The sequence below is a fragment of the Eufriesea mexicana genome, unplaced genomic scaffold, assembly GCF_001483705.2.
Source record: "Eufriesea mexicana isolate 0111107269 unplaced genomic scaffold, ASM148370v2 scaffold859, whole genome shotgun sequence".
Lineage (NCBI taxonomy): Eukaryota > Metazoa > Arthropoda > Insecta > Hymenoptera > Apidae > Eufriesea > Eufriesea mexicana.
In genome coordinates, this window is record NW_016908985.1 from 56,530 (window position 1) to 82,142 (window position 25,613).

The 25,613-nt window shown below is 47.2% G+C and overlaps 1 protein-coding gene across 2 annotated transcripts; it reads right to left on the reverse strand.

The window, feature by feature from the left end:
• Positions 1–4,006: 4,006 nt before the first annotated feature.
• Positions 4,007–24,783, reverse strand: Wat (worker-enriched antennal transcript). 2 transcript variants are annotated; one of them, XM_017899277.1, is made up of 4 exons: positions 24,450–24,783; positions 12,453–12,582; positions 9,984–10,082; positions 4,007–4,253 (listed from the first exon to the last, which is right to left on the reverse strand). In XM_017899277.1, exons 1-4 carry the CDS (start codon positions 24,456–24,458, stop codon positions 4,228–4,230), a joined length of 264 nt encoding a protein of 87 aa, XP_017754766.1. In that variant the 5' UTR covers positions 24,459–24,783; the 3' UTR covers positions 4,007–4,227. The 2 variants fall into 2 exon arrangements, with proteins under 2 accessions (XP_017754766.1, XP_017754765.1); XM_017899276.1 differs by lacking the exon at positions 24,450–24,783 and adding an exon at positions 24,019–24,220.
• Positions 24,784–25,613: the final 830 nt, after the last annotated feature.

The following is a 25,613-nucleotide window of genomic DNA, read 5'->3' on the forward strand; positions in this document are numbered from 1 at the left end:
GCAAATACTGAGAGTAAATAGATGCTGATAATTGCTGTCAATGCTACTGTAATGGAGGTAAATGGCTATGTACACTCTTCAGCTAGTATGGCTGACAGAAATTGTAGTCGTTGTATATAGCCATATCTGTTCTGTATACTGTAGTCTTCATAGGAGCACGGTCAATTTGCATTCTAAATATTACCAGCAAATAGATCCTGATAATGCAGCTATATTGTATGTAAATGGCTATGCATACTCTTCGACTAATATGATTGACAGAAACTTTAATCGCTCTATATAGCCATATCTGTTCTGTATACTGTAGTCTTCATAGGAGCACGGTCAATTTGCATTTTAAATATTACCAATAAATAGATCCCGATAATTGATGTCAATGCTGCTATACTGTATGTAAATGACTACGCATACTCTTCAGATAGTATGGTTGACAGAAACTTAAATCGCTCTATATAGCCATATCTGTTCTGTATACTGTAGTCTTCATGGGAACACGGTAAATCCGCAATCAAAATATTACCAATAAATAGATCCCGATAATTGATGTCAATGCTGCTATACTGTATGTAAATGACTACGCATACTCTTCAGATAGTATGGTTGACAGAAACTTTAATCGCTCTATATAGCCATATCTGTTCTGTATACTATAGTCTTCATAGGAGCACGGTCAATGCGTAATACAAATACTACCAGTAAATAGATGCTGATAATTATTGTCAATGTCGTTGTAATATATGTAAATGACTATGTATACTCTTCAGCTGGTATGATTGACAGAAACTGTAGTCGTTCAGTATAGCGGTATCCGATCAGTATACTATAGCGTTCGTAGGAGCACGGTAAATCTGTGCGGCGAACACTACCAGTAAATAGATACTGATAATTATTGTCCATACTACTATAATATACGTAAATGACTATGCATACTCTTCAGCTAGTATGATTGACAGAAACTGTAGTCTTCGTACGTAGCGATATCGGTATCAGTAGATATGGACATCGGTGATCAGACGAGCGGACGCGTTCCTCGAGGAGTGACTCGTAATTAAGACTGCGTAGTGTCCATGCGCGCAAGATGGAGGCAACTCTTAATGATCTAATGGACGCCTCGTTAATCATTCACGAGGGAAAAAGAGGGAAAGGGAGATTAACCGCGCTGACTCAGCCACTGGCTTCCTGGGAGGCGTGCAGAACGCAGTGGATTCGGTTCCCCGCGGGATGGAACGACGCATTAACGTTCTCCGCACGCTTTCGAATATCCTGCTAAGCCGTCTAATTCTTGACTCGTTGCCGGCCGCGTCGAGGAGTTGGATACACTCGTCGGGAATCAATCTTGCTTTACGATTCCATCGAACGGATGTCGTCGATGTTGCCCGACCGTTCCTCGCTGCGCCTCTTTACGACTCTTCCAGGCGATAAATTCAAGCACAGGCTACGCGACTTTGCTAAGTAGCCTCCGCAGTTTCGCGTGAACCCGCTTAAAGACTTCGACGAATCATCCTCGTCGCTTTGGAAAGCAATCGTTTCTATAGAAACCAATCACAGCGTTCCATTTATAATCCGCCTTTGTGGAAACAGATTCCGTTCGTAAAATTATTCTTGGAATAATTCTGGATTCACTGGTGGTAGCGCTAGCTGTTAAGCTATGGACATTAGGTAACTCGGAAATTCTGATTCATTTGAGATTCAGCGCTTGTGAATGTTGGAGCACGTAACACGGTAGCTTCAAACGCTTCTTATGCTTACTGAGATATTACGTTATCGAAACCTTGGAAACTTTTTGCGTAAATAAAATATTTCTCTCTGCTGTAGTTTTAGAGACACGTGGAATATACGTGGAATGGTATATACGATAATAAATAGTTTACAATGTTTTTCCAGATCCCCAGCAAACGCACGGAACTCCAAATTCCTTAGGCGTTAAATTATTGCAAAATAATTTTGAGTCTCAATTCGAAGATGTATTGTATTGGGTTGGCAAGATAGTACTTTCGGTTTCCTAGTGTGAAATAAAACTCAATTTTTTCTATACAGTAAATGAACTTTAATCGGTCAAATATCTTCCATTCTATTCGATGACCTTTTGCCATCTTTCCGTTAACTTCATGATCCCGCGCTCACAGAATTTCTGGTCCTTATCTGCAAAAAGCTTAACCAAATGCGTAAATCTCGACTAGAACGTTGTGAGTACCTTTCAGTGAAAAATCTTCGGAACGAAATTTTTTAAACTAATTCTGACACGTGCGTTCTGTTAAACAATCAACACCATAAACTTCTCATACGTCTTTGTGAGTCTCAGCCGCATTCTTGCCTTTATGAAAATAAAAAAGTAAAATGTGTCGAAAATGCTTATTTTTGCACTCCACGTTAAGACTGGCCGTGAACTGACAGTTATAAACGAAATTACACGGAATTTCACGAAATAGCAACCTAAAGGTATCGACTACCACATCTGAAAAGAAAGAAATTCTAACATTGACAAAAGAATAACTAAACAAGCATAACGTTATTTACTGATGCAAACCGAAAAGAATTTCACGAAATAGCAACCTAAAGGTATCGACTACCACGTCTGAAAAGAAAAAAATTCTAACATTGACAAAAGAATAACTAAACGAGCATAACGTTATTTACTGATGCAAACCGAAATTACTTTCTTGCCAACCCAATACTTAAGTACTGGAAGAGGGGCGAAATCGAATAAAGATCTATCTATCTGTCTCGTAACCCGCCTTTACGGTCCAGTAATGACCTTTCCGTCACCTGGGCGATCTACTACGTCTTGGAGCATCGAAGTGGCACGAGTGCTCGCGATTTCGACACGGATCAATTTCCCGTGCACGCTTGATCCATCGCCGTGCCGAGCCACTGGCCGCGTAATTACGCTAACGAGATCGTCTTTGCGAATCGGACTCGATAATCGAAGGTAATCGCTGTTCCGTGTCGGGGCTACCGATGGACGCGCCTCGTTATCGCCAGACACGGTTTTACCTCGATCGAATCGGCCAGGAATATCATTACGTCGCGAAATTTCGCAACTCGGCCGATCGTCCCTTTCTCCGTCTGCTCGTGGCAATTTCTTTTTGTCGCAGTATCGCGTGATGTATCGTTACTCCGCGGAATAGAGGTATTATATCCTCCAGGCGGCGTGAAATTCGATTTACGACAACCTACTCGTATTCCTCGCCTCACCTCCTGTCGGTGTATCCCCGTGATCGTGACGTAAGGCCTAACGAGGTGCGTACTGGTTAACGAGAAATAAGTTTATCGTATTATGCGCATGCGAGATCGGTACTCGGGTCTACGTTGATTAACCGTGACTGCCGATCGAACCAGATCGCGATCGACGAACGGAGCTGCGATTTTCCCGCCTATGCTAGGCTGGTCACATGCTTGGCGCGTTTCGATTTCAAGTGCAGCCATGACTAAACCCGGTTGTACGCCGAGACTCGGTCGATCGATCGAGACGTGACGTAATTACAGAGGCAGGCATGCGTGCACCACCGGTGGCACCGCGGTTGCGAAATCGCGTTGGCCGAATCGTGAAAACGCCAAGATCGCGTTTTTCCGTATCGCGTATCATGATCTATGGAGGCAACCCTACGCGGAAGTTACGCGTATTAACAACGCTAATTTCACGCGTCTTTTAACATTGCACCGTACCATGCGCACTGCTGGCATGATTGACGTTTGCTTTCTCGATTTCCATCTGTTCTGTTTACGTGTACAGGAAATCCAGCGAGCACTCGCAATTTCGTCGGTAGACGGTAAATAGCGTGAACCGCCTTTCTTAATCGATAGAGCTACGTGACTACCAGCGGACGGTCCCAGACGTTGTTTTGTAAGGTCTGCGACAAGACCTCGATTGCGCGAGTCTGCTTTGCAATTGGGCAAAAAGTTGGGTCGTTAATCGGGCTTCCGCCGAGACGAATCGCCATACATCGACACCGGTCGTAGAAAACGTCAACGATATATTAGATTTATATACTTCTTTATACAAATACTGCTAAGGGTGCCGTTGGGTGCCATCGGAGACGTCTCCGGGCACTCGAGACGTAGCGATAATACTTAAAGAATATAATACAAAGACGGAGTTCTTGATTTCTAAATGGTCCCTTCTTGTAGATGCATCGGTTTCTCCGGAACTCCTCGCCATACTACTTCATCCGCGATGACGCAGCACTCGCAACCTTCCGAATGCTATTCTACCTTCTTCGCCCGGTGTTAATAGTAAAAGTACCTGTAGAAAGCTGGAACAGAGCATTAAAAATAATTTTACCCGGCTTCTGAAATTTCCAACCAATCACTGCAACCATCAATCAACCGATCAAACGTTCGTTTCTAAACTCGCGACATTTTTAACGTCGCTTTCTCCTCTGAAATTTCATTCTCACCAGACCAATCCCGCCAATCATCCTTCCGTATCAAATAGAATTCTCCCAAATTCCCCCAAGCACCGGCGAATTTCCTCGCCAGAACTTCCGCAAGGTACCGTCCGGAACACCCGGCCAGAGCAACGCCACAAACCACCAAAGCAAACGGGGACCCTCGATCACCGCAAACTTTCGCGGACACCGCACGCAAACGGATCTCCAAACAAAAGTTCCTCCATTTCCAGGGTCTCTGCTAGTTGAACAACGCCCGCCCTTCAGCGGCCCTTCGATCCTCCTTCTTGCCGCGAGACGCGACAGCCGTTGCCACGAGACACCAGAATCTGCTCGACTTGCCGCGCAATTTTCGCGAAGGATCGCGCGGCTAACCGGCTAGCCCCGTTCCCGCGAGTAATCGCTGGGACACCTGACCGCCGGTAATGAGAAGTCAGGCCTGGGACCACTTCAAAGCTGCTAATTACAGGGACCCTCGTCACCCGGCCACCCTTCGACCTCATCCACGTCCGATATTCTCTCTCCCTTTGACTGTTAAGTGCTCGCTTTTCTGCCCGTTGCCTTCGACACTGGGCCGACCGCGGCGCTGACAATAAAGTTAACCGAGGAAGGGAGAAGGCAGCGGCGGGATCCATTAGGCTGTGCGTAAAATTTAGGACCCCTCACAGGATGTCCGACCCCACAGGACTGAAGAGAGAGTATAGTATGGTACTGTGCTCGTAGATAAGTAGTAGTGTAGGGGGTTCCTCCCCCCTCGATTGTTGAAGTCGGCAGGGTCGCACAGGTATCCTCTGCTTGGTGCAGGTACTGTGCTCGTAGATAAGTAGTAGTGTAGGGGGGTTCCTCCCCCCTCGATTGTTGAAGTCGGCAGGGTCGCACAGGTATCCTCTGCTTGGTGCTTTCCCTTGTGAAGGGACGAAAGGAAAAGGGGAAGGGATGAGCTTTTTGTCCCGGGGCCTGATAGTGGACTCATCGGTAAATCTGCCCTAGCAGACCCCAATAATATCCCCGTTTAATGGGTTAGTATTACAAGGTCTGGAAGTTATATATATAGGAAGCGGAGGCGTCAGCGAGTACTTGCGAGAAAGTCCTCGAACCGCCTTCGAGTATGAAGCCATCTACCGGCGAGCGTGAGAATTATAGTCGCTACAGTGGCAAGGGTTGGTTTCAGATGCTACAGTCTTTCTCGTAGACACAAGCTCGATCGCGGAACCCGCGTTTGGAGAATACCAGAGAAATCGAGGCAGTCGTGTCTCGTGGTTCAAGTTTAACGATCGCTTCGAGTTACGAGGGACAGCACGTGCGTCGAAGAGTTCCCGTTTACCTTTCTCTCGCGAGCTGCACCATCAATTCTCGATCGCAGACGTGTTCTCGATCGAACTTTCACCGACGGCCGCACGTTCGCGAAACTATATCATTATCACCTAAATCGTGCCCCACGGAACACCCTCCCCGTTCCCGGGAATTTGTCCCCGATTTCCACCCCGTAATTACGTCCCTTCCGCGCAATTATTCCGCGCGAGGAGGAGAGCCAGCCCGATACCTCTGGCCGTTAAAAGCCAAGGGAGACGGGGTATTCTCGTTAGAACCGCGTGAAATAACGCGCAGACAACATCGGAATGGACGATCTCGATATTAACGAGCCCCCTTCATCGCCTGACATTAACGAAAACGAGCGTGGCCCGGCTGTTTTGCGCGGCTGAATTAAATTACGCTTCGCGCCGGTTATCCGGCCGCGAGTTAATCTCTCGAGTTATCTCGCAGCTCCGGGGCAAGCAGCACTTTTAACGCGTTTTCTTGCCTTAACGCGTCGCGACGTTAATCACTGACAGTTCCTCAGATTTCCGCTTCACTGTCACCATTCATGGGCATTAATGGACCACGCGAGCAGGATCCACGAGTATTGTGTTGTATTCGAGCTTAGGAGAACATCAACCGAGGAGGTACCTGATATGGGATCCACAAGAATTGTGTCTTTTCTGAGTTTGCTTTGCTCATTACGTGACTCGTGCCATAGCTCGTCTTATTGGCATACTGGCAAATGTTGCATGCGATTATTCTCATCTGTCATTGAAACAGGCATGGTCCAACCAACGGAGAAGTCAACCCAACGCTTGACTCCGTTGTCGGCCATGGTAGAACTCCCCGGGGAGGTACCTGATATTGGATCCATAAGAATTATGTCTTTTCTGAGCTTGCTTTACTTATTGCGTGGCTCGTGCCATACCTCGTCTTATTGACATATTGGCAAATGTTGGATGATATTATTCTCATCTGTCATTGAAACAGGCATGGTCCAACCAACGGGGAAGTGAATCCAACGCTTGACTCCGTTGTCGGCCATAGTAGAACTCCCCGGGGAGGTACCTGATATTGGATCCATAAGAATTGTGTCTTTTCTGAGTTTGCTTTGCTCACATTACGTGACTCGTGCCATAGCTCGTCTTATTGGCATACTGGCAGATGTTGGATGCGATTATTCTCATGTGTCATTGAAACAGGCATGGTCCAACCAACGGGGAAGTGAACCCAACGCTTGACTCTGATGTTGAGACTCCGTTGTCGGCCATAGTAGAACTCCCCGGGGAGGTACCTGATATTGGATCCATGAGAATTATGTCTTTTCTGAGCTTGCTTTACTTATTGCGTGGCTCGTGCCATACCTCGTCTTATTGACATATTGGCAAATGTTGGATGATATTATTCTCATCTGTCATTGAAACAGGCATGGTCCAACCAACGGGGAAGTGAACCCAACGCTTGACTCTGATGTTGGCCACAGAAGTACGCTCAGGGAGGTACCCAATATTGACGTATTTCTCTTGGACCACTTCAGGTCTGGCGGTATATGAGATCCAACCGTTGGTGTCCATGGCTCATATTACCTCTCACTCTTCCTCATCCAGTGGCATGCACGCGAACGCATGGGACACAATCCATTGGATCCCAAGGGCACCACCGAAACGAGGTGAGTGGTCCTGCCCGGTGCAGGTCGGCCAACTTCACCGAAGTTTTCCTCACCGCACAGCGGACTATTGGAAACATCGGTTCCATCGTGGTTTCTGACGGAACCCAAACGCCAGAACCCTCACCAGCCTTCGTCCTCCGATATGGGATCCTCAGTGGCCCAGTTCATAATTCGACATTTGCGTCGCGAGAATTATCCTCCGACACGTCTACTCTATTCGTTCGTACCCTGGTGTCGCGAATGATATCCCATTGTTCCATTGTTCGCGACGACTGAACAGGTTTACGGGAACGCCCCGTAATGCTCGGAAACTGCTTGGTATTTTTCAATGAACTTTCGTTAACGAGGCAAACATTTGCGGTAATTCCGTTGCAAAGGAAATTTCTCGAGTGGCCTATTCTCTGATTCGATTAACCGTTATTACGCGTAATGACGGGCGCGAGTGCTTCGCGCAACGGTTCCTGGAAACTGTGCACGCGGAGCGGACCTTCGCCCAGCTGGGCTCTCCGCTCGTAAAGCCGCGCCGGTTAAAAATTCACGATTAAATAACAGCTCGTTACGATTGCTCGAAATTATATCACGGCTCTCGTTAGACCAACGATCCGGATTGCGTCGTCGCGCTCGTGGCGAAGGAATCGGCGGGAGCCTAACGACGTGTAATTACGCTTGTTAACGATTATAAATTTCGAAATTGCCCGCGTTACGCGCCTCTCAGGGTTGCTCTCTACCTCTCCAAAAGGCAGCTCGAATTTCTATTATGAGGAAATTCACGTAACTCCATCTTTCGCCGTTAGGAAACATCCTAAGTAGCCCGCGAATAATTTTCCACCTTTCCTACGTTTTAAACCCTGTAATGGGACCTAGTCGGTGTCTGTGGTTGCGAAAAGGAAACGTTTCGAGTCTTCCGAATCCACGAAGGACGTTTCGAGTTGTTTCCTTCGAGAAAGGAGAGCTGAAACCGCGAACTTGACCGTGAAGGAGAAGTCGGGGAGCATTGATCCTCGACAAGAGGAACGATTTTCAGCTTACCACCGAAAGCAGCGACCTTGTCGCCGACCCGGCTGACCTCGTAACACCTGTTACGCCTCGCGAAGTAGCTCAGCCGAGGTTACGCGTAAACGAGTTTAAGTCACGAGGCCAACGAAATCACTTTCACTGACCCCCCGTCTCGTTGCTCTCTAAGTGGATCCCAAGGCTGGCTCTTCTTCGAGGAAACCGGTATTCCCTTCCTCTTTCTCTCTCCTTTTCTCCTATTCCCCGTGGAGCCACGCGACGCGTCATTGCCTGGCGCGATTTCGATAATGAAAGACGAGAGGGAATTTTTACTCGTCCAGGGGTGGAAAATCCTGGCGACGTAATCCCGGAAGAGGAAGCCCTCCGTGCTTCCATTTGCGCGTGGATTACTCCGTGATGTGATTTATGCGAGAACCGAATCGCCATTTTCAGCGAAAATATCGCCGTCAGCTTGGGGGATTTTAGGGGTGGCTTGTTTGTTTTCCCGGCTTCGATTCGTGGGCTTTGTCCATTTGTTTCTCTTTTTCTTTTTTTTTACTCGGTTCTTCGAAATAAAAACGCCAGACCGAGCCGCTTACCTGTACGCCTTCCACCTCTCGCTGACTTTCGTCCGTCGTTTCAAAAATGTTAGTGGAACATTTTATGGTACATTTTGTGGAACACTCGAGAATGGAAGAAACGTTCCTAACTGATTAGCTCGATGTAGCACAAGTGATACAAATCGTATTAGTGCGTGACCGGGTGACGAGCTTGTGAGTTAGTTAGCCGGAAGTGGAGTTCTGGTGTTTCCATATTTACAGGTTTCGTGTGACTCGAGGAATTTGCGTGGGAATGGAATCGAGGCTTCGAAGGTTGGATGCTCGTTTACATATCGCGGTCTTCCGCGTTCTGATGCAGTGTTTGACATTTGACAGAGGTCAGGCAGGAGTGCTGGCCTTGAGGAGTTCACGATCACGTTCAAGATAGAACGCCTTTCACGGAAGCGACCAAGGATCGGACGTGACCTCCGTTCGATTCTTGGATCCGAGGGAGTCTTTCGTCGATGGTCAGGGTGATCGGGGTTAATTGGAAAATGACGGAGCTCGGGGTTTCGTTCGTTATTTAAAAATGACAGGATGCAACGAAGATTACTGCGATGATGGTAATTGCTGCATAATCGTAACGACAATTTCGAACATCGAAACCAAAGCCAAGTTGTAAGTCACGCTTCATGAACGACGCGATGAACGAATTGCGATGATTTGACACGGTCTAGAGGTGTCAATGAATAAATATCGATAGAACTTGGTCCACGATGTAACATTGATCGAACATTCACAAACAATGAAAGACATTTTCATGCAGCGCGCAACAACGCTATGAAGTAAACGAAGATAGGAGCAGGTGGGTGATCCGACGTGTGTGACAACAAATAAATAGCGTTTTATTCACAAGTTAGGTGCACAGGGACGACGACAAGTGCTCGGGGTTAGTGTCACCCCCAATGGTTACTGCTCGCCGCGGTGATCTTTGGTGGAGGTCTGAGTTTTAGGAGCAGACAGGATGCCTCTCTCTGCTTCCCGCGTCACGAAAGCGTTCTCTCTTTTCTCCTTAGAATCCTCCTTAGAATTTACCTTGGTTGGGTGGCACGAATCCGTATCCGCTCGCGCCCACTATCACTCCACTGGAGTCCGCGCTATTTGGCGGTGGACCCGGAGGGAACAGCACTGGACCTAAACGAGAAATCATCGTCATCAGAAATCTCGAAGCCGTGGAAAAATATTCTTCACGAAGAATTCGCTTTGATTCATTTTTCCTGACACCTAGCTACCCCAAATTAACGCTCTTTGACACATTCTTCAGCTTCGGATCGTTAAACCCTTAACCCACCTAACTTCCAATTAAAAACTCCGCGTTGACCACTTGTCTTTTCTTTGCGGTTCTTTTTCCTTCGTTTTCTTACCCACCGGTCGTTTGCCGGTCATGGTAGATTTAACAGTAGAGACAGGGAGTGCAAGAGTTGCGGCAAGAGCTGTCCAATCCTCAAACCAACGTCACGTCGATTCTTACAGTCGTTCAATTACATCCAACTGATTAATCTACCGCCTCTCTTCACGGCAAAGAGAGTCGACTACCGCGCGAGACCTCAGGTGTCATTCATCAAGCCGATCATTAACCCCTTTCGTCATTCCCGCTCTATACTCGCCGACCCGATTTCGCTGGAATTTCAATGAAAAACGGCATCTCGGCACATTCTCTATTCCCACGAGAACTCGGTGTTTATGAAAAATCATAAACGCGCTTTAACCATGCTCGTTAGCCGTCTGTCACAACGTGGCTCGCGTTCGTTCGACTAACAGTTCCCTCGCAAGACCATGCATCGATGAAATTGCACGACTGTCCGGTTCCAAGTCTCGTTATCCGACTCGTTATCCGTCGACCGACCTGGACTTGTCAAAAACGCGGCAAAGGATGGAAAATCGGACCAGGAATCGGTTATTACAAAATTCTTTGCGCAAGCAGCGGTCTGGCCTTCACGGTCGCTGACTACGATCGAGATCGCTGATCGGCTGGATCAAAGAACCCCTGCGAGGCTCTGTTTCCTTCAACCATGTTTGGTTCAAGCTAACCAACCGATTGTTCTATCACGACCAAAGGCATAAGTACGAATCATGCTTCATGGCGTTCCGTGCACCTGTGGTCTTCGTGACCTTTTTCGCGAACGATGGGAAAACGGATGATGAAATTATACACATACAGGAGCTAGAATGTTAATCGATCGGTTAAATGATCGTCACACTGTGCATTGTTTTCGAGCCACGCAGCATTCTTGGAGCTCTCAAGGAAATCCAGTGAGTGGAAATCTGCTCGCATCGGGAAGTAATTTGCAGCATGAACGATTATTAATCGATGTCGCAGCGAAATAGAGAATTACGGTAACGCAGGAAATCGCGTGCAACGAGCTACCCGCGAGATCCTTATCTCGCCGCGGGAAGCTGATTGCGAAACCGCGGCTCACTATGGCGAACACCTGACCAATTGTTCCGGTTAATTAAGAAAGGCAAACGACCTATCTAATGCCGCTACAATAGACCGTTCTTTCAGTTACTTCTTCCTAATGAAGCATTACTCTTTACGTATTTAATAGAGTTTCTTTCCCTGCCTGTAAATTTGATCTGCGACGAAACACGGGGACGCAGGCACCGTGTGTCACGGTGTACCAGTCGAAAGGAGGAAAAATCGTTATCTAACACACGGTTAGAAGAAGTCGACCAGTTCAGCACGCCAGGTTGTACCGTCAGCTGGACTTTCGCGGCGCTGTTTATTGTAGGTGAGTTTGAACTTGGCACCCATTCCGTGCGTAAACGCGCCGCGTTCCACCGATCGCAAGGATCGCGTATCCTGGTTACGTGTGCATCGGCTGGCGCACGTGGAGCAGGCAAATGTCAGAGCAGCAGGATTGACCTTAGAACGCGAGTCGATAAAGAGATTGCTATAGCGAGCGACGTGTCTTCGATCATCTTGTCAAACGCGCGCCATAGAAATTGATCGACGAGAGATTTCTAAAATTGATTGGCCCGGTTTAAAATAGCCCCGCGTCTCGTATATTTATAGAAATCGAGTGGCAACGGTCGGAAATTGATCTGGAATATATACAATCGCTTTCCCTTCGTTCTCGATGTATTATACTAATCACGATCTGTCGGTAGCTCAACTAAGAGCCGATAAACCCGTACCGGTAGACGCTCAGATCGGAATAAGCTCGACGTCGACCAAATTATCGCGGCGATTTAACTTTCTCATCATTGAACATGATTTCTGCACCGGATTTCGCGATCGAACCTTTGCAGTCGAAGATAATCTCGTTTAGCAGCTATGTTACGCTCCACGGAGAACGCGCGCATAAATTTAATTACCCGCCAATTCGCCAATTCATGAATCATTCCTGCGGTGAAAATAATTGAAAATTGGACAGGCTTCGGGTTTTAATTAAAATCAAGGCTCTTGTCGGTCAAATGGACAGGGGGAGAGGTATAAAGCTATATTGGAAGGCGATTAAAGGAGTTTGAAAGGCAAGAGAGCGAACAGGATCGGTTACTTACCCCTGTTCGATCTTGGGTCTCGCATCGCCGCTGGTTGCCTTAGGTAAGGTCCGAATCCTGCGAACAGCTGACTATAGTCCTGGGACGTAGCCACTGCCAGGACCATTAAAACCAAGGTTACCAGAATTGTCTGAAACAGAGAGCGGTTTCATGCTTCATCCCAATCGCTCATTCCATCTTTACGATTTTCTTTTTCAGCCTGCAATTTGCGCAATCTGCCATTACATCTGGCTAAATCATATTCGACAGGTAAATTAACCCATCGAGCGGACGAATCATTAAGCATTCGCGAGCCTGCTTTCACCGTTTCCCAATATTCCGGCAAAGAGTGACTTTCGAAAAATTCGACTCGAGCAAAAATAGAAATCCTCGAGTACATCGTTCGGTTTTAATCGAGTCCCTAGGGACGATGAATTCGAAGGGGGGTATCGATACGAGTCCAGGCTCCGCAGAACCGGAAGCGCCGCCATTAACGTCGCGGATTCCGCCGTACGACAACGAAAAACGATTAACGAGACACGAAAGCTTGGTTAAACGATCTGAAAATGCTTCTAACAACGAAACGGTAACCTGGATCCGATGATTGACGATCGAGCAAAGCTCTATATGGAGCGGTGCCCTGGCAACGTGACAATTTTTACGAGCGTTCCTCGGTTAACAATGCAGCAGAATTTATGTGCCAATAGCCGTGGAATAAAATCAGCACCCTTGTCGATCATTTAGCAGGCCTTCAGCTCCGTTCCTAGACAATCAAAACTCAGCTGCTGGCTCCCTAACTCGCCTCTAGACGAGAAACCTCCGGCTGAAGTGTTACTTGATAAATTAACTGGGATGAATTATGGAGAACGTTAGGAGTAAATCGCGATACCGAGCCATTTTACTAGCCCCTGTCCCATTTGACTGATAAATCGCGGCGGCTGGATTTTTAATTGATTCGCCTGTCTGCCGAGTAACTATTTCTGTTCCGCGCTCGTATTTATGGAATTTAGAGTAGAAAGGATCCTAGAAATAGATCGTTCCCAAGATTTATAGAGACTCGTAAATGTATACGCATTCCCGTGCATAGCCAAATCAGAACCCCGGCAAGCTTCCGTTTCCCTGTAGCACCGTGGGTCTTTAATTACTCTTTCGACAGCGATCGTCAGCATCGTTGCGACAGGTTCCTGCCACTCGATCCCGGTTTCCGCAAAAAGCGATAAATATTCCCAAGGTGTTATCAGTTCCCTAGACATCTCGTGTCCGCGAAGAAAGGCTCGAAAAGGGAACGCAGCGTGTCGCAAAGGTGTCGCAAACGATCCGCCTATGATCCATTCGAAAATTAGATTTCGAGTCGTAAATTTCTTCCCGCCTCGTTTAAATGCTTGGCAGAAAACGAGCTCGGAGAAAGGCGATTTGTATCGTGTGACAGCCGATGATCTCCTCGCTTTTCATCCTAGCCTTCCGTTACGTAAAATCTGACGAAATCGTTACGCGACTTTATGTGCCGCTCGTGGAGGATTCCATCATCGTTACAGGCATGAGAACAGCGTGGAATAATTGCGCGATCAAATCACGGTTGATCGTTAAACAAGCGTTCATTCTTCTATCGGGTTTCTGTATCGAAAGCAAGGTGAGCAGCGCGACACGTCATCGCCACGCGATTTCTTTCCCGATGCTTGACACAATGTCAAGGCGATTAATTCTCCGCCGTTATGAGAACGCTTTATTTACTATTTATATCGAGCAGTTCCCATCGAAGGATTTCTGATATCGTTAGAATTCACGAGACGTCTAAGTTCACAGGCTAGGTCGAGCATGACAGACGAGGAAGGAACGTTACGTGGATTTATCAACGATCCACTCCTCTCTATGACGAGGATCGAGTTACGCCATGCTGGATTTGCTTGTCACGAGTTTCAACGGGGCTGATCGTGGCAGGGAGAGAGAAAGACAGCTTAATGATACAGTTTCACGAGTACGAAAGGTTGACCGTTGATTGGCGTCGGGACTAATTAGCGACCGCGTAATTACTCAGGCTGAAATCGCGTCTGAGAAAAACTCGCCACATTGTACGATCGAGAATTTTAAAATCCCCCTTTCTTTTCAAATATGGAGATACCACAGAAATCAGTGACGAGTTTCTAAATACTGTCAAGTCGATAAAGATAGATGCAAGGATCAGTATGTACCTGGATGTCATTTTCTCTACATCATACTGGAGATTTTTAAATGCAAGTCATACCTGACACTTCGATATTGCAAATATTACACACTTATGACAGCAAATAATTCAGACGAGTAGTTTTTTGAAAAATTCAAGGCAAAGGAGATGAGGTAAATATTTGTACGTCCTTCTGATGCCATTTCGGCTTTGCTGTGGATAGAAATAGTACACGGATTGACACTACATAGCGTCGTAACATCACCTGTGTCGTCATTTGTGTCAAGCTCTGGTGAAATAATTATTTCTATCTGTATTCTAAATTTTCCAATTCGTACCTAGTTCCTCGTCCTATTAATAGCTAACTCTCTCTATACTCGGATCACAGGTCACTTACGTAATTAATTCAAATTCGCGTACCCCAGTGTGCACATACCCCGGTATGTGGAAGTTACGATCTACCCAGGTCATTTCACGCGGCGCTTGCGTTCGAAAGAACTTTTCAAAGGCGTGGAAATTCCGTGCAGATCACCGAAGATCGTTGCGCAAGCTTCCCTAGAGGAACGAATCGCGAACGGGAAAACAAGGTCGAGGTAGCGAGGCAAATTGCACGTTGGATTATCAGCAGTGTCCACGGGAAAATTCCGTTCCGATCGAACTCCGAAATGCTTTTACATCGCACAGCTGACTTTTGCTAAACGGTTAACCGAGTTTGCACTCAAGGTGGCAGGAACGACATTGGAGGGACGCCTGAAAACGCGAAAGAGAGCGAGTCGGGGCAACTTTGCCAGGGAAGTCACGCGCGTTCGATCGTAGGTACGCAGGCACGAGGTTGCCCACAAACCACGGCACACATGTGCGTACACCGTGACCATAGATCACGCCGCTGCGATATCTAAACCAACGCGCGTCGATGATCACGAGGAGAACCGCACGTAGCGAGCCTACGGCTACCTCTAGGCGAGCGCGTGTAATTTATGCCTCGCATCGTTGCGAAATAAACGTAAACATATTGCATATTTGTCGGAGTGAAGCCGCGTACGAAATGCAGAGGAAAGTCTCTAGAACCGGAGAAAACCGGAGAACGTGCTTTCCGCGCCTGGATTAATGGATCGCTTGATGAATCGACTTGTACGTCGATGGTACTAGTTATCTAGCTATTATCTGACTGAATTGTAAAATGTTCCCATAGACCTAGTAGATTTGATCTCGCGATTAGTGTGTAATTTGCCATTTTGGGGGGCGAGTCTCCAGTTTTCTTGGAACCTTCGAATCATCAAAAATCGGATGATATCGAGCGAATGGATTGACTGAATTCTCGTGGCTTTCAGGTCAAAGTATCCTAGAAAGTGTCTAGTGTCACGCGAAGACCAGCGAGCAGTCTATCAAGTGTCAACAAAGGCAAACTGAAACCGTGGAACAATTGAGGCTAGAGTAATGTATGGAATTACAATCGCCCATCTTTCAGTCGAGTGCTCAACATCGAAGATCGAAAGTGCACTGTCACCCTGTGCACGGTGATTACTCTCGGTACGCTACTTTTGTCGCGGAACGTGTAATTTGCACGATCTATCTTTCCACGTTCCTGGGACTTTCCTTTGGGCCGTGTGGCAACGGATTTATCAAGCCGGGGATATTTCCAGGAAGGATTTTAGCCTCCTTTCTATAGAATGATCAATAAAAGATCGGGTCGACCCGTTTCATTATTTTCCCTCTAATCTGCCCGTAGCCGCCCGCGGACAGTTTCGCCCGTTCCCTTTCGACATTCCGCGTTTGACGACGCGGGTCGTCGGAAATAACGCTGAAAGTGGCGATCGAGGTCTGTCCGATCGATAAACATCGGTATAGATGTAGTCGAACAAGTTGTAACACGTGTAACGCTCGGTTTCCCTGATAACCATCGCTATTACTACTTACGTGTGGGATCAGGTGACTGTGACTGACAAGGTACCCACGCGAAGTACATCACTGACAGCGAGTAAAATCCAACACGCGATTCACGTATAATGTCTCATTAAATCGAATGGAATGGCACATTATGTCTTCGACTCGAAATTTCTGAAGGGAAACATCACGAAATTACCTCGAATTTTATTTATATTTGAAAATTCTACCTATTCAACGCGATATCTATTTGGTACTAGTACTTCAGTCTACTTTGGTTCCAAATTTATTTATCGTCCGAAATTCCATCGAAATTTTTCAGTACAAAAATTACCGAATCTATTTATCTCTTTGCAGCACAGGATTTTGGATAATAAAATAGACCCCTGTTGCATAGAAATTTTACTGCGTTTTAAATTAAACGAAATTGGTATATTTTTGGTAATAAAGGATTCACATGATGTAAAAATATAAAATCAGGAGAAAAAGATTGTCGCAATAAACCCTCCACTTGTAACAATTGATGAACCTGTACTGGCATGTTAAATGTTACTAACACAAGCGAATACATTTATAATATTTGTTGAAGGTATTACCAACTGCTTTACGTAAATAAGACGAAATATAAACTTGTGCGCATGCAGCTGTTGCAATATTTCGAGGTGGGACTCAAAATGTCCCACCATGCATTGCGGTGCATCAAAATGGTGGGACACTTTCAATCCCACCGTGCCCCAAAGAGTTAACACTAGTAATTCCATCGATTTGGCACCAATTTATATATTAATCAAAATTCCGTTTATCGAATCCGATTATTTTTATTTTAAATACCAGTGGATCGACTCCAAATCTACTCACCCCATATAATTCCTATTATATCGATCTTAATCGATACCGAGTTTCGAATTTTTCATTACGAATATTACCGAATCTATTCAACGCTAGTAATTCCATCTATTTGACTACAAACTTATATATTAATCAAAATTCCGTCTATCGAATCCGATTATTTTTATTTTAAATATCAGTGAATCGACTCGAGGTCTACCCACCCCATATAATTCCTATTATATCGATCTTAATCGATACCGAGCTTCGAATTTTTCATTACGAATATTACCGAATCTATTCAACGCTAGTAATTGCATCTATTTCACTACAAACATATATTAATCAAAATTCTGTCTATCAAATCCGATTATTTTTATTTCAAATACCAGTGGATCGACTCCAAATCTACTCACCCCATATAATTCCTATTATATCGATCTTAATCGATACCGAGTTTCGAATTTTTCATTACGAATATTACCGAATCTATTCAACGCTAGTAATTCCATCTATTTGACTGCAAACTTATATATTAATCAAAATTCTGTCTATCAAATCCGATTATTTTTATTTTAAATATCAGTGAATCGACTCGAGATCTACTCACCTCTTATAATTCCTATTATATCGATCTTAATCGATACCGAGTTTCGAATTTTTCATTACGAATATTACCGAATCTATTCAACGCTAGTAATTCCATCTATTTGACTGCAAACTTATATATTAATCAAAATTCTGTCTATCAAATCCGATTATTTTTATTTTAAATATCAGTGAATCGACTCGAGATCTACCCACCCCGTCTAATTCCTATTATATCGATCTTAATCGATACGAGCTAACCTCGAGAGAGAACACCGATGCTTTCGATGCCGGAGAAATCCAGTCTCTCGTCAAAACAATAATCTCTCTATTGTTACGAGCACAAACGGACCGAGTCTCGAGTTTCTCCGCGCGCCATGTGATGCATACGAGATGCATCTCGAGTGCATAACTCTCTAGACGCATTAGCGGAGATCTCGCGGAGAAACGTTTAACCGCGCGTCCGAGTGCCGAGCGGAATGCTTCCGCGTTTAGTATCCACAGTGACGATTCGCTCGAACTTTGGTAACGTTAACGACGACGCCATTCGATCGCATCTGTGGAAGCCGGATGCGTCAGTTGCGTAAGGGAGAAACACGTCCACGAACGATAGTCTATGGAGTTTTCTGTCGTTTCGCCATCCGAACGTTCCTCCAACGATCACTCGTTTCAGCTCGTTTAGTCGACGGCTCTAATATAGAGGATCGTTGGAAGCGATGGCTTCGGGAAATACTCGCGCGAAATTGACTCGTTACACGTTAGCTAAATTAGGCGTGTCGCTGGAATTGTCTGGCATTTGTGGCATTTGCCAGACTTTGGATAACGAGAATGAAAATTTCTCTTCCTCGTTACATTTTTTCTCCCTTTCTCTCTGTTTGTTCAAGGTACCCTATTATAGGCTATCTTCGTACACGAATGTTTTCATTTACGAAGAACGAACGACTCCAGGGTGCGGATTTCCACTCGCTATTCTAATTTCAGACGTCTCCGCGGAGCAAAGCCGGGTTCTAATACTAGAAGCAAGACACAGAAGTCAAACGACTCATTTGCACCACTGTCCCTCGTCGACATGCGACTGGAATGCACCTATGTCACGCACACGCGACAGCATAAGGTCCGCTATTGTTACAACGCGCCCACATGCCGCCATAACCTTATCTTCTCGCTTTTACTTTCCTGTCGTGTGCTAGCTTCGTACCACGGCGGCCGTAAACCGGCCATTTTCTCGTAAACCGATTTTTTTTCCCCTATGCATTATGCCTCGGAACGATTAGAAAATTGAAGCGAGTGGCTATAATTGCACGCCGCGGAGAAATTTCCGCGCAAGCGTTTCTTAATCACCAATGAAAACGAAGCTTCCATTGCGGCGCAATTTTTAGAAAGGATTCAGATACGTTGGAAGCGTAACTTCTTTCTTTTTTTATGTTCTTTTCCGAAAGTCCAGGCAGGAACACGCAATCCGAACACAATGCCGGCAACAGCTCGATCCAAGTACCTGATTCTCCTCGCGTTCGATGATGGTTGCATCGAAACGCGATTGACACGAGCCAAAGCGAATAGATTCGCATGAACAGCTGGTGTTTCCACGATTCTTCGATTCGCGTTTTGCAAGTCAAGATTACGACGCAGGTACCTAATTTCGACATCGAGAACGATATGATGCACACCCGGGAACGCGATGCGTTCGTTGCACCGTGCCAAACGATGCTTGCACAACGCGCACGCCTGCGATTCGTCGTTGGACGTTCTACACCTTCCAGTGGCTTCCATTTTGTACCCCGTCGCGTTGAAGAGGACGGTGATTGATACCAACGATGACGGTAATCATGACGAATGATTCCACGCGATATAAACACGTCGCAAGTGATACCGATTCGACGTGGAGCGAAAAGAAATAGGAAACATCGCGGTGGACTGGTTTCCCGTGGAACGTGAACCGGGAGTCCTTTCAGAAATGTGGCGGCGGTGGAATTGTGCAATGTGCACGATAATCGAGGTCGACCGTTCAGAAAATTCGACGGAATGCGCTCTCCGAGAGCGAAACGACGCCACCGGAACGAGGAGAAACCGCTATCGGCGTTACGGAATTCGTTGTTGTTCGCGGAGAAGGGGCTAAGAAGCCGAGAGTCTGCATAAATCCGGGCCTGTTCCCTCGGGAAAATTGTATAATGGCCGCGTTACGATTTCCGAGGGTATCGGAGGAATACACGGGGAGAGAGACAAAGGGCCATTGTGGCGTTTCGAACGCGGCATTGTTCGACATCGGGGATCTCGGATGGAGAGCAGTGGATTTCGAAGTGAGACGCAACAGACATCTTCTTGACCTCGAATATTCCTGCTCCCAGATTCCCGACAACTTCGTCCGTTCGTTGCTAACGCGATTGTTCGGACGCGCAAGTTTGAGCCAGCACAAAGAAACGAGCTAACGCGAATTCCCTCGATCGCTGATAAATTCTAATGCCACGTGCGAGTTGCGCCATAGGGTCGTTCCGATTCGAGGGCTGTTAGAAAATCGTTGCATGGAGTGAAAGCGAGCATCCCCGATCGCGATTTCATCCTCGACGTGTCGCCGTTAGTGCAATTCTCGCGCGATGCCTTCCGTCCTTGGCGGTGGGCCAGTTATTGCGCGAAATTGGGGCCAAAGTTGTTGGAAAAGGGAACGTCTTCGTAATTAGAAAGTAGGACAGGCGACGTCTGCTCGTTGCTTTACAATTTCTATCTTCTGACAGCCTCTGCTCAGCCTTTCAGAACTTCCAGGAACAATCGAAACTCGGCCTCTCGAAAGAGCTAGATCGCGTTTGCACGCGTGATCTGACATAAGGGGACACCTACTTTCCTTTCCTACCGATATTACCTGTTCTTATCCAGCGAAATAGAAGTAGCTACTCGACTCTCGGTGGACTATCGCGATACGTTTATAACGCTTTATCGAGTAGAATGTCAGATGATCTATGAGTCTATGGTTTGCTAGGTCTCCGTCCAAATGTCTATCGGCTTTTCTCCATCGACGATGTCACGCGGAATGGAGAACATGGAAAGGGGTGAACTGGGTCACGGTGGACGATGAATACTTCCGATCGTGTGTACGGTCACGGTCCAACAGCCACGGGGGAAAAGCGTCACGGAACGTTTCTTCATCCTGCGCGAACCTTTCCAAGCGCGAAAATCGCCACCGTTCACCGGGGGTTTTTAAAAAATACACGGCTAACAAGTCGCTCTTCCCTCCTTTCCAATCCGTTCCCTCGGCCACTTTCGCCCCGCAGGAAATATATAACGCGTCATGCTGTTTACCGATCTGGAAGATAATTCTTCCGGAATAACTGGCTACAAAGTAGCCGTGTTTTTAAGCACGGAAAAAGGCTTCGCGCGGTTCTCTTTTTTAATGATTTACGCAGCTGCGAGTCTGGTCTAGATATTATTGGGAAACGCGTGCAACCGGGAAGCAATGCTTCCTATGGCATCGATAGGTGGGTGCAATAAAGTTCCCGAATGTAATCCAGTGATTTACAGTGCACGGGCGTGGTTACAGTTCGGGGACGAGGAAAAACAAAAGAATAATAAAACGACGATGAAATCGGCCTTTCAATCGCATGACTAATCGTCCACGGTACACCGAGCCACGCAAGCGCGATTTATTTCAACCAATTGATCGTTCGACAGTCGATGGATGTCGTTTTCCCGGGGAAATGAATCGGCGTCGATTTATTTAAATTCGTTTCGTTCGGGACGAAGGTGGATGGGAAAATTCGACGTTCCCTTCAGCGAGAAAGAGGTGCACCGGAAGTTGGACATCTGTGCCACTCGTTCCGCGTTAATCCCGAGCATGACCGATACCGTTCCCGAAGACTCGAAGATGATTAATGGCACCTTTCCGTCACACCTCGTAACGACTCGCGCGCCTAATGTGCCAACATTTCCGCTTCCTCGAACAATGAGCGATGTGTAAATAATCGGCGAGAAAATAGAGAAATATTATCACGATTAATATTACCTGGTGGAGAAAAAGGTACCGGGGAACACAGACCGCGGAATTATCGCGTAAAAACCACGGCACGTCCAACATCGGCTTAGGGTACTTGGGGTACCATAACCGTACTCGCGTGTCACGCACTAGATCCTCCGAAATGGATCGGAAAGATCGGCCTATCTCGCCGTGTTACAATCTCCGGACACTTTCGTTACACGTTTGCAAAGATTGCAAAGATTGCAAAGAAAACTCTGCGAACGTTTCGCATTCGTTTCAGTTTTTGCACAATTCTCCAGCCTAATGCTCTAGGAAACGTCAGTGTCTCCGCCGATTGATATTCGGCTCGATTAGAAAGCGGGAACGCGTACCCGTGATCGGCGAGAAGGTAACCGATCCCACGCGATTAGGAAAACCGATTTCGAGTCGTTAACAGGTTCAGTGGTTCCGCGGTGAAAATTAATCTGCACTCGAGACGAAATTACCTTGCCCGCGTGCGTCCGCCGATTTTTCGCGGTTCGCGCGATCGCCGATACGCTTTGCATAACCAGTCTCCCGCGTTTAGAGTAGATCGGTGTACGTTATAAACGCTCGGAGAACCTCGTGATGCCTGAGCGATGGAAAAACCGACGCCAGGAGTCAGGTGTCGAGAAGCTGATGTTCCTCTCGTCGTTGGGCTAGGATTAATATCCAGACGATTTCGCAAGGCGCTACCGAATCCCGATCGCGTGACCAGAACCGGTGGCCATTTTCGTTTTAGACGGCGGTTAATGGCGTTTTTCGTGCGTGACTCCGTCGGACATGACTGGCGTGGAGAAAAAAGGCGCATAGAAGAAATTAAACAGAGTCGTTTGCAGCCTCGTTTCACAATGCTCTTCTGAATTTTCGAGCGTGCCCGAGCAATTCCGCCGGGGCTGGAACGAATCGCGCTCGTTGTTCTCCGATTTTAATCCTGAACTTTTCTTTTTTCCCGATCCCTCCGGATATCGTTCGTGACGTTACGCAACGATCGACGAAATCGACGTGCCGGAGTTTCGGTTCTCCGTCGTTAGTCGGGATTTCTGTTAGATTTCAGGTAAATCTCGACCGATGGGTCGATCGATCGGGCGATAATCGTCCTCTCGACAGACAAGCTGCCACCGGTGATTCGTTACGCAATGATCGAGAGATCAGGCACGAAGCAGACGCGTTAGCCTAGCTGCAAACGTTGCGACAGCCCCGGGCAAGGACGTGGACCTGTCTCGCCGACGGCTACGATCTCGTGAATGAACCCGAGTCGAGTTTGCGGATTTCCTCTGCTCGCGCCTCCACGTCCGTTCAACTTCCTTCTATTCACTGTACCCGTGCTGTACGAGTCGAGTGGAACGTCTGTTCGACTCGGAGCTAGGGGCCCGTTAATTAAGCAGCTCGGCGTAATCCACCGGTGTTAGACCGGTGATTACTTTCTCTTAGAAGAGGAGAGTGACGAAAGCGATAGTAACACGGCGAAGACGAAACGTTCGGGATCTATCGAATGCTTATCGCGGGAATAAATTTGCTGTCGACTGGTGGAACAGATCTAGTAGAATCCAAAGTGGGCAATGGGAATTCCACGGTAAAGATAAGGTACAGATGTTTCACTGGGGCAATTAAACGGCTGTTAATATTACAGCGATTTCTTCTGGGTATCGTAATTACACGGGGCAACGCAGATGAGCGCGATGATAGTCAGGCTTACGATGCCGACAACCGTAAACTATTTCTCTGTGATACGAACCACGGTTCCAGAAACGAGGATGTAGAAAGTTCGGGTAGAATACGCGGACCCCGTGATCTGCACGCTTTTACGCGGTCACGAGGTGGATCAGGGTGCCTTCGCGCTCTCTCGCGTCTCTAAGTAGCCATTTTCTTATCTCGATCCGAACGATCTTGGCGATAACGAATTACCGTCGATCTCAGATTGACGCTCGAAGCGATTTTCGCCCGGCACAATCGTAGAAAGTTCTCGCGTGAAAGCCACGCGAGGATGTTCGGCCACTTCTGTTTTCTTAGCTAATATTCGCTAGAACCTTGAAACGAGACGCCACGACGGTCACTGATTTAAATCCTCGACTAAGATGACACTCGAGACGAGATCTCGAAAGTGAAGCGAGATGATACGCGATGATAATATCTATTCTCACTTGCAACAGCCTCATCCTGCATGTACCCTCGTCGATCCTCGATCCGTCCGACTACCGTGCTCGATGGTATCCAGGCGAACACCTCATTTCCCCGGAAACCGGAAAGGTGACCGAATCGCGCTCGAGTGTTACGATGGAGCGAGTCATGTGCCGAACCGAGCACAAACCGCGAGACTTCTCCGCTCGACCGGGAGAGAGACGATGATCGATCGAACGAGCACAGGGAGCGCGAGCTAGTTCACTATAAAAGCGCGCGATCTAGTCTCGCGAAAGTCTCTCCCACCGATCCCAACGCCCCCTCTCCGATTAATCGCACACGGACCAAGTCCGTGGAAAACTTCCCTTTCCCAACACCATGGATCTCTTCCGTGCGTCTGCACGCGCTTCCCTTCCGCGGCGGGCCTCATGATCGTTCACGAATTGCTACTTACGGTCCTCATGGTTCCGTTAATTGTCCAGCGAGAGAATCGGTGCGTTCCAAGTGGTCACGTGGCGACCAGATAATCGCGAAACGTTTCGCCACAGGCTGAATAGGTAAGCAACTACAACCGCGAGTTCTCGACCAGACCGATTGCACGATCGGTACGATGGAGATCACCGGCTTCCACTGCAGGGCCCGAACGTGGCACGGTGGCCCAAAGGGTGCAGCACGATGCTCGGTGCTCTTCTGCCTGCTGGAAGCTCCGCTAAGCTGGACTCGCGTGCCAGAGCAGAGGAAACGATGCCGATAAAAGGTGGATCGTAGGTGTATACCGCGCGCTTGCCGTACCGGGAACGTTTGACGCGAGGTGGGGGCTGTTCCTGGGACTTATATGTCGCCGCTGGAGGCCACCGTGCCTCTTTAATCCCTGCCCCCTCGGGTCCGAGCCCCTCTAAACGGGCCCTTGACGATGGTCAAGGTGACCCCTGCCTCGCGGGGACACCACGCGACCGATCGCCAAGCTCCGACGCTCGCGATCGCTTCGGGGGAAACGACGCGACGCGCCGCGTCCCCCGATCTTGCTCGCGCGCGCGCTGCTCGCGACTCTTGCGTTAGACTTGCTGCCGATCGTTAGTGGTTCGCAAGGATTCCACAGATTCGTCGAGACACCGAGCGTTTCGTCAGGGAACGTCGAGTTGCCAAGAATTTCGCTCTAACCTCGCGACTAATCGTTGCTCTATCGATTAAACGATCGGTTACAGTGGATGAAGCAGGATAGGCACCAATGTCGAAAGAGGAATTGGGAAATCGAGTGACAAAAGTTGAAAACGAAAGTAAGGAATGGATCAGTTGGACTGTGGTAAATTTGAGCTAATGAGCGAGTTAGGAATTATTTAACCCCTTGCCTCATAACCTGGTATTAATGATCGTAACTTTGAGTTAAATACGAATCATACGCAATACTTTACGACAGGTAAGAAAGTTTAGTCAGATAGTTCCGGATAGAATCGTAAATCCAGAGGTTAAGGGAAAATCAACCACCTTAGTCATTTGATCTCCGAAATGATCAATCACGATGAGTGAATCAGGCCACGTGTGATTCTCCGAAGAAAATTATGTCGTAAGAGGGATCAGACAGGTAGCTAAAGCAGAAATTAAAGATTGATCGTAGAGA

Bases quoted from the DNA above. Each gene is read 5' to 3' on its own strand.
- Wat (XM_017899276.1), bottom strand. The intron at 10,083-12,452 runs GTAAGTAACCGA...TTTCTCGTTTAG, and splicing joins AGACCCAAGATCGAACAGGG to GTCCAGTGCTGTTCCCTCCG. The intron at 4,254-9,983 runs GTAAATTCTAAG...GCTCTGTTCCAG, and splicing joins ATTCGTGCCACCCAACCAAG to CTTTCTACAGGTACTTTTAC.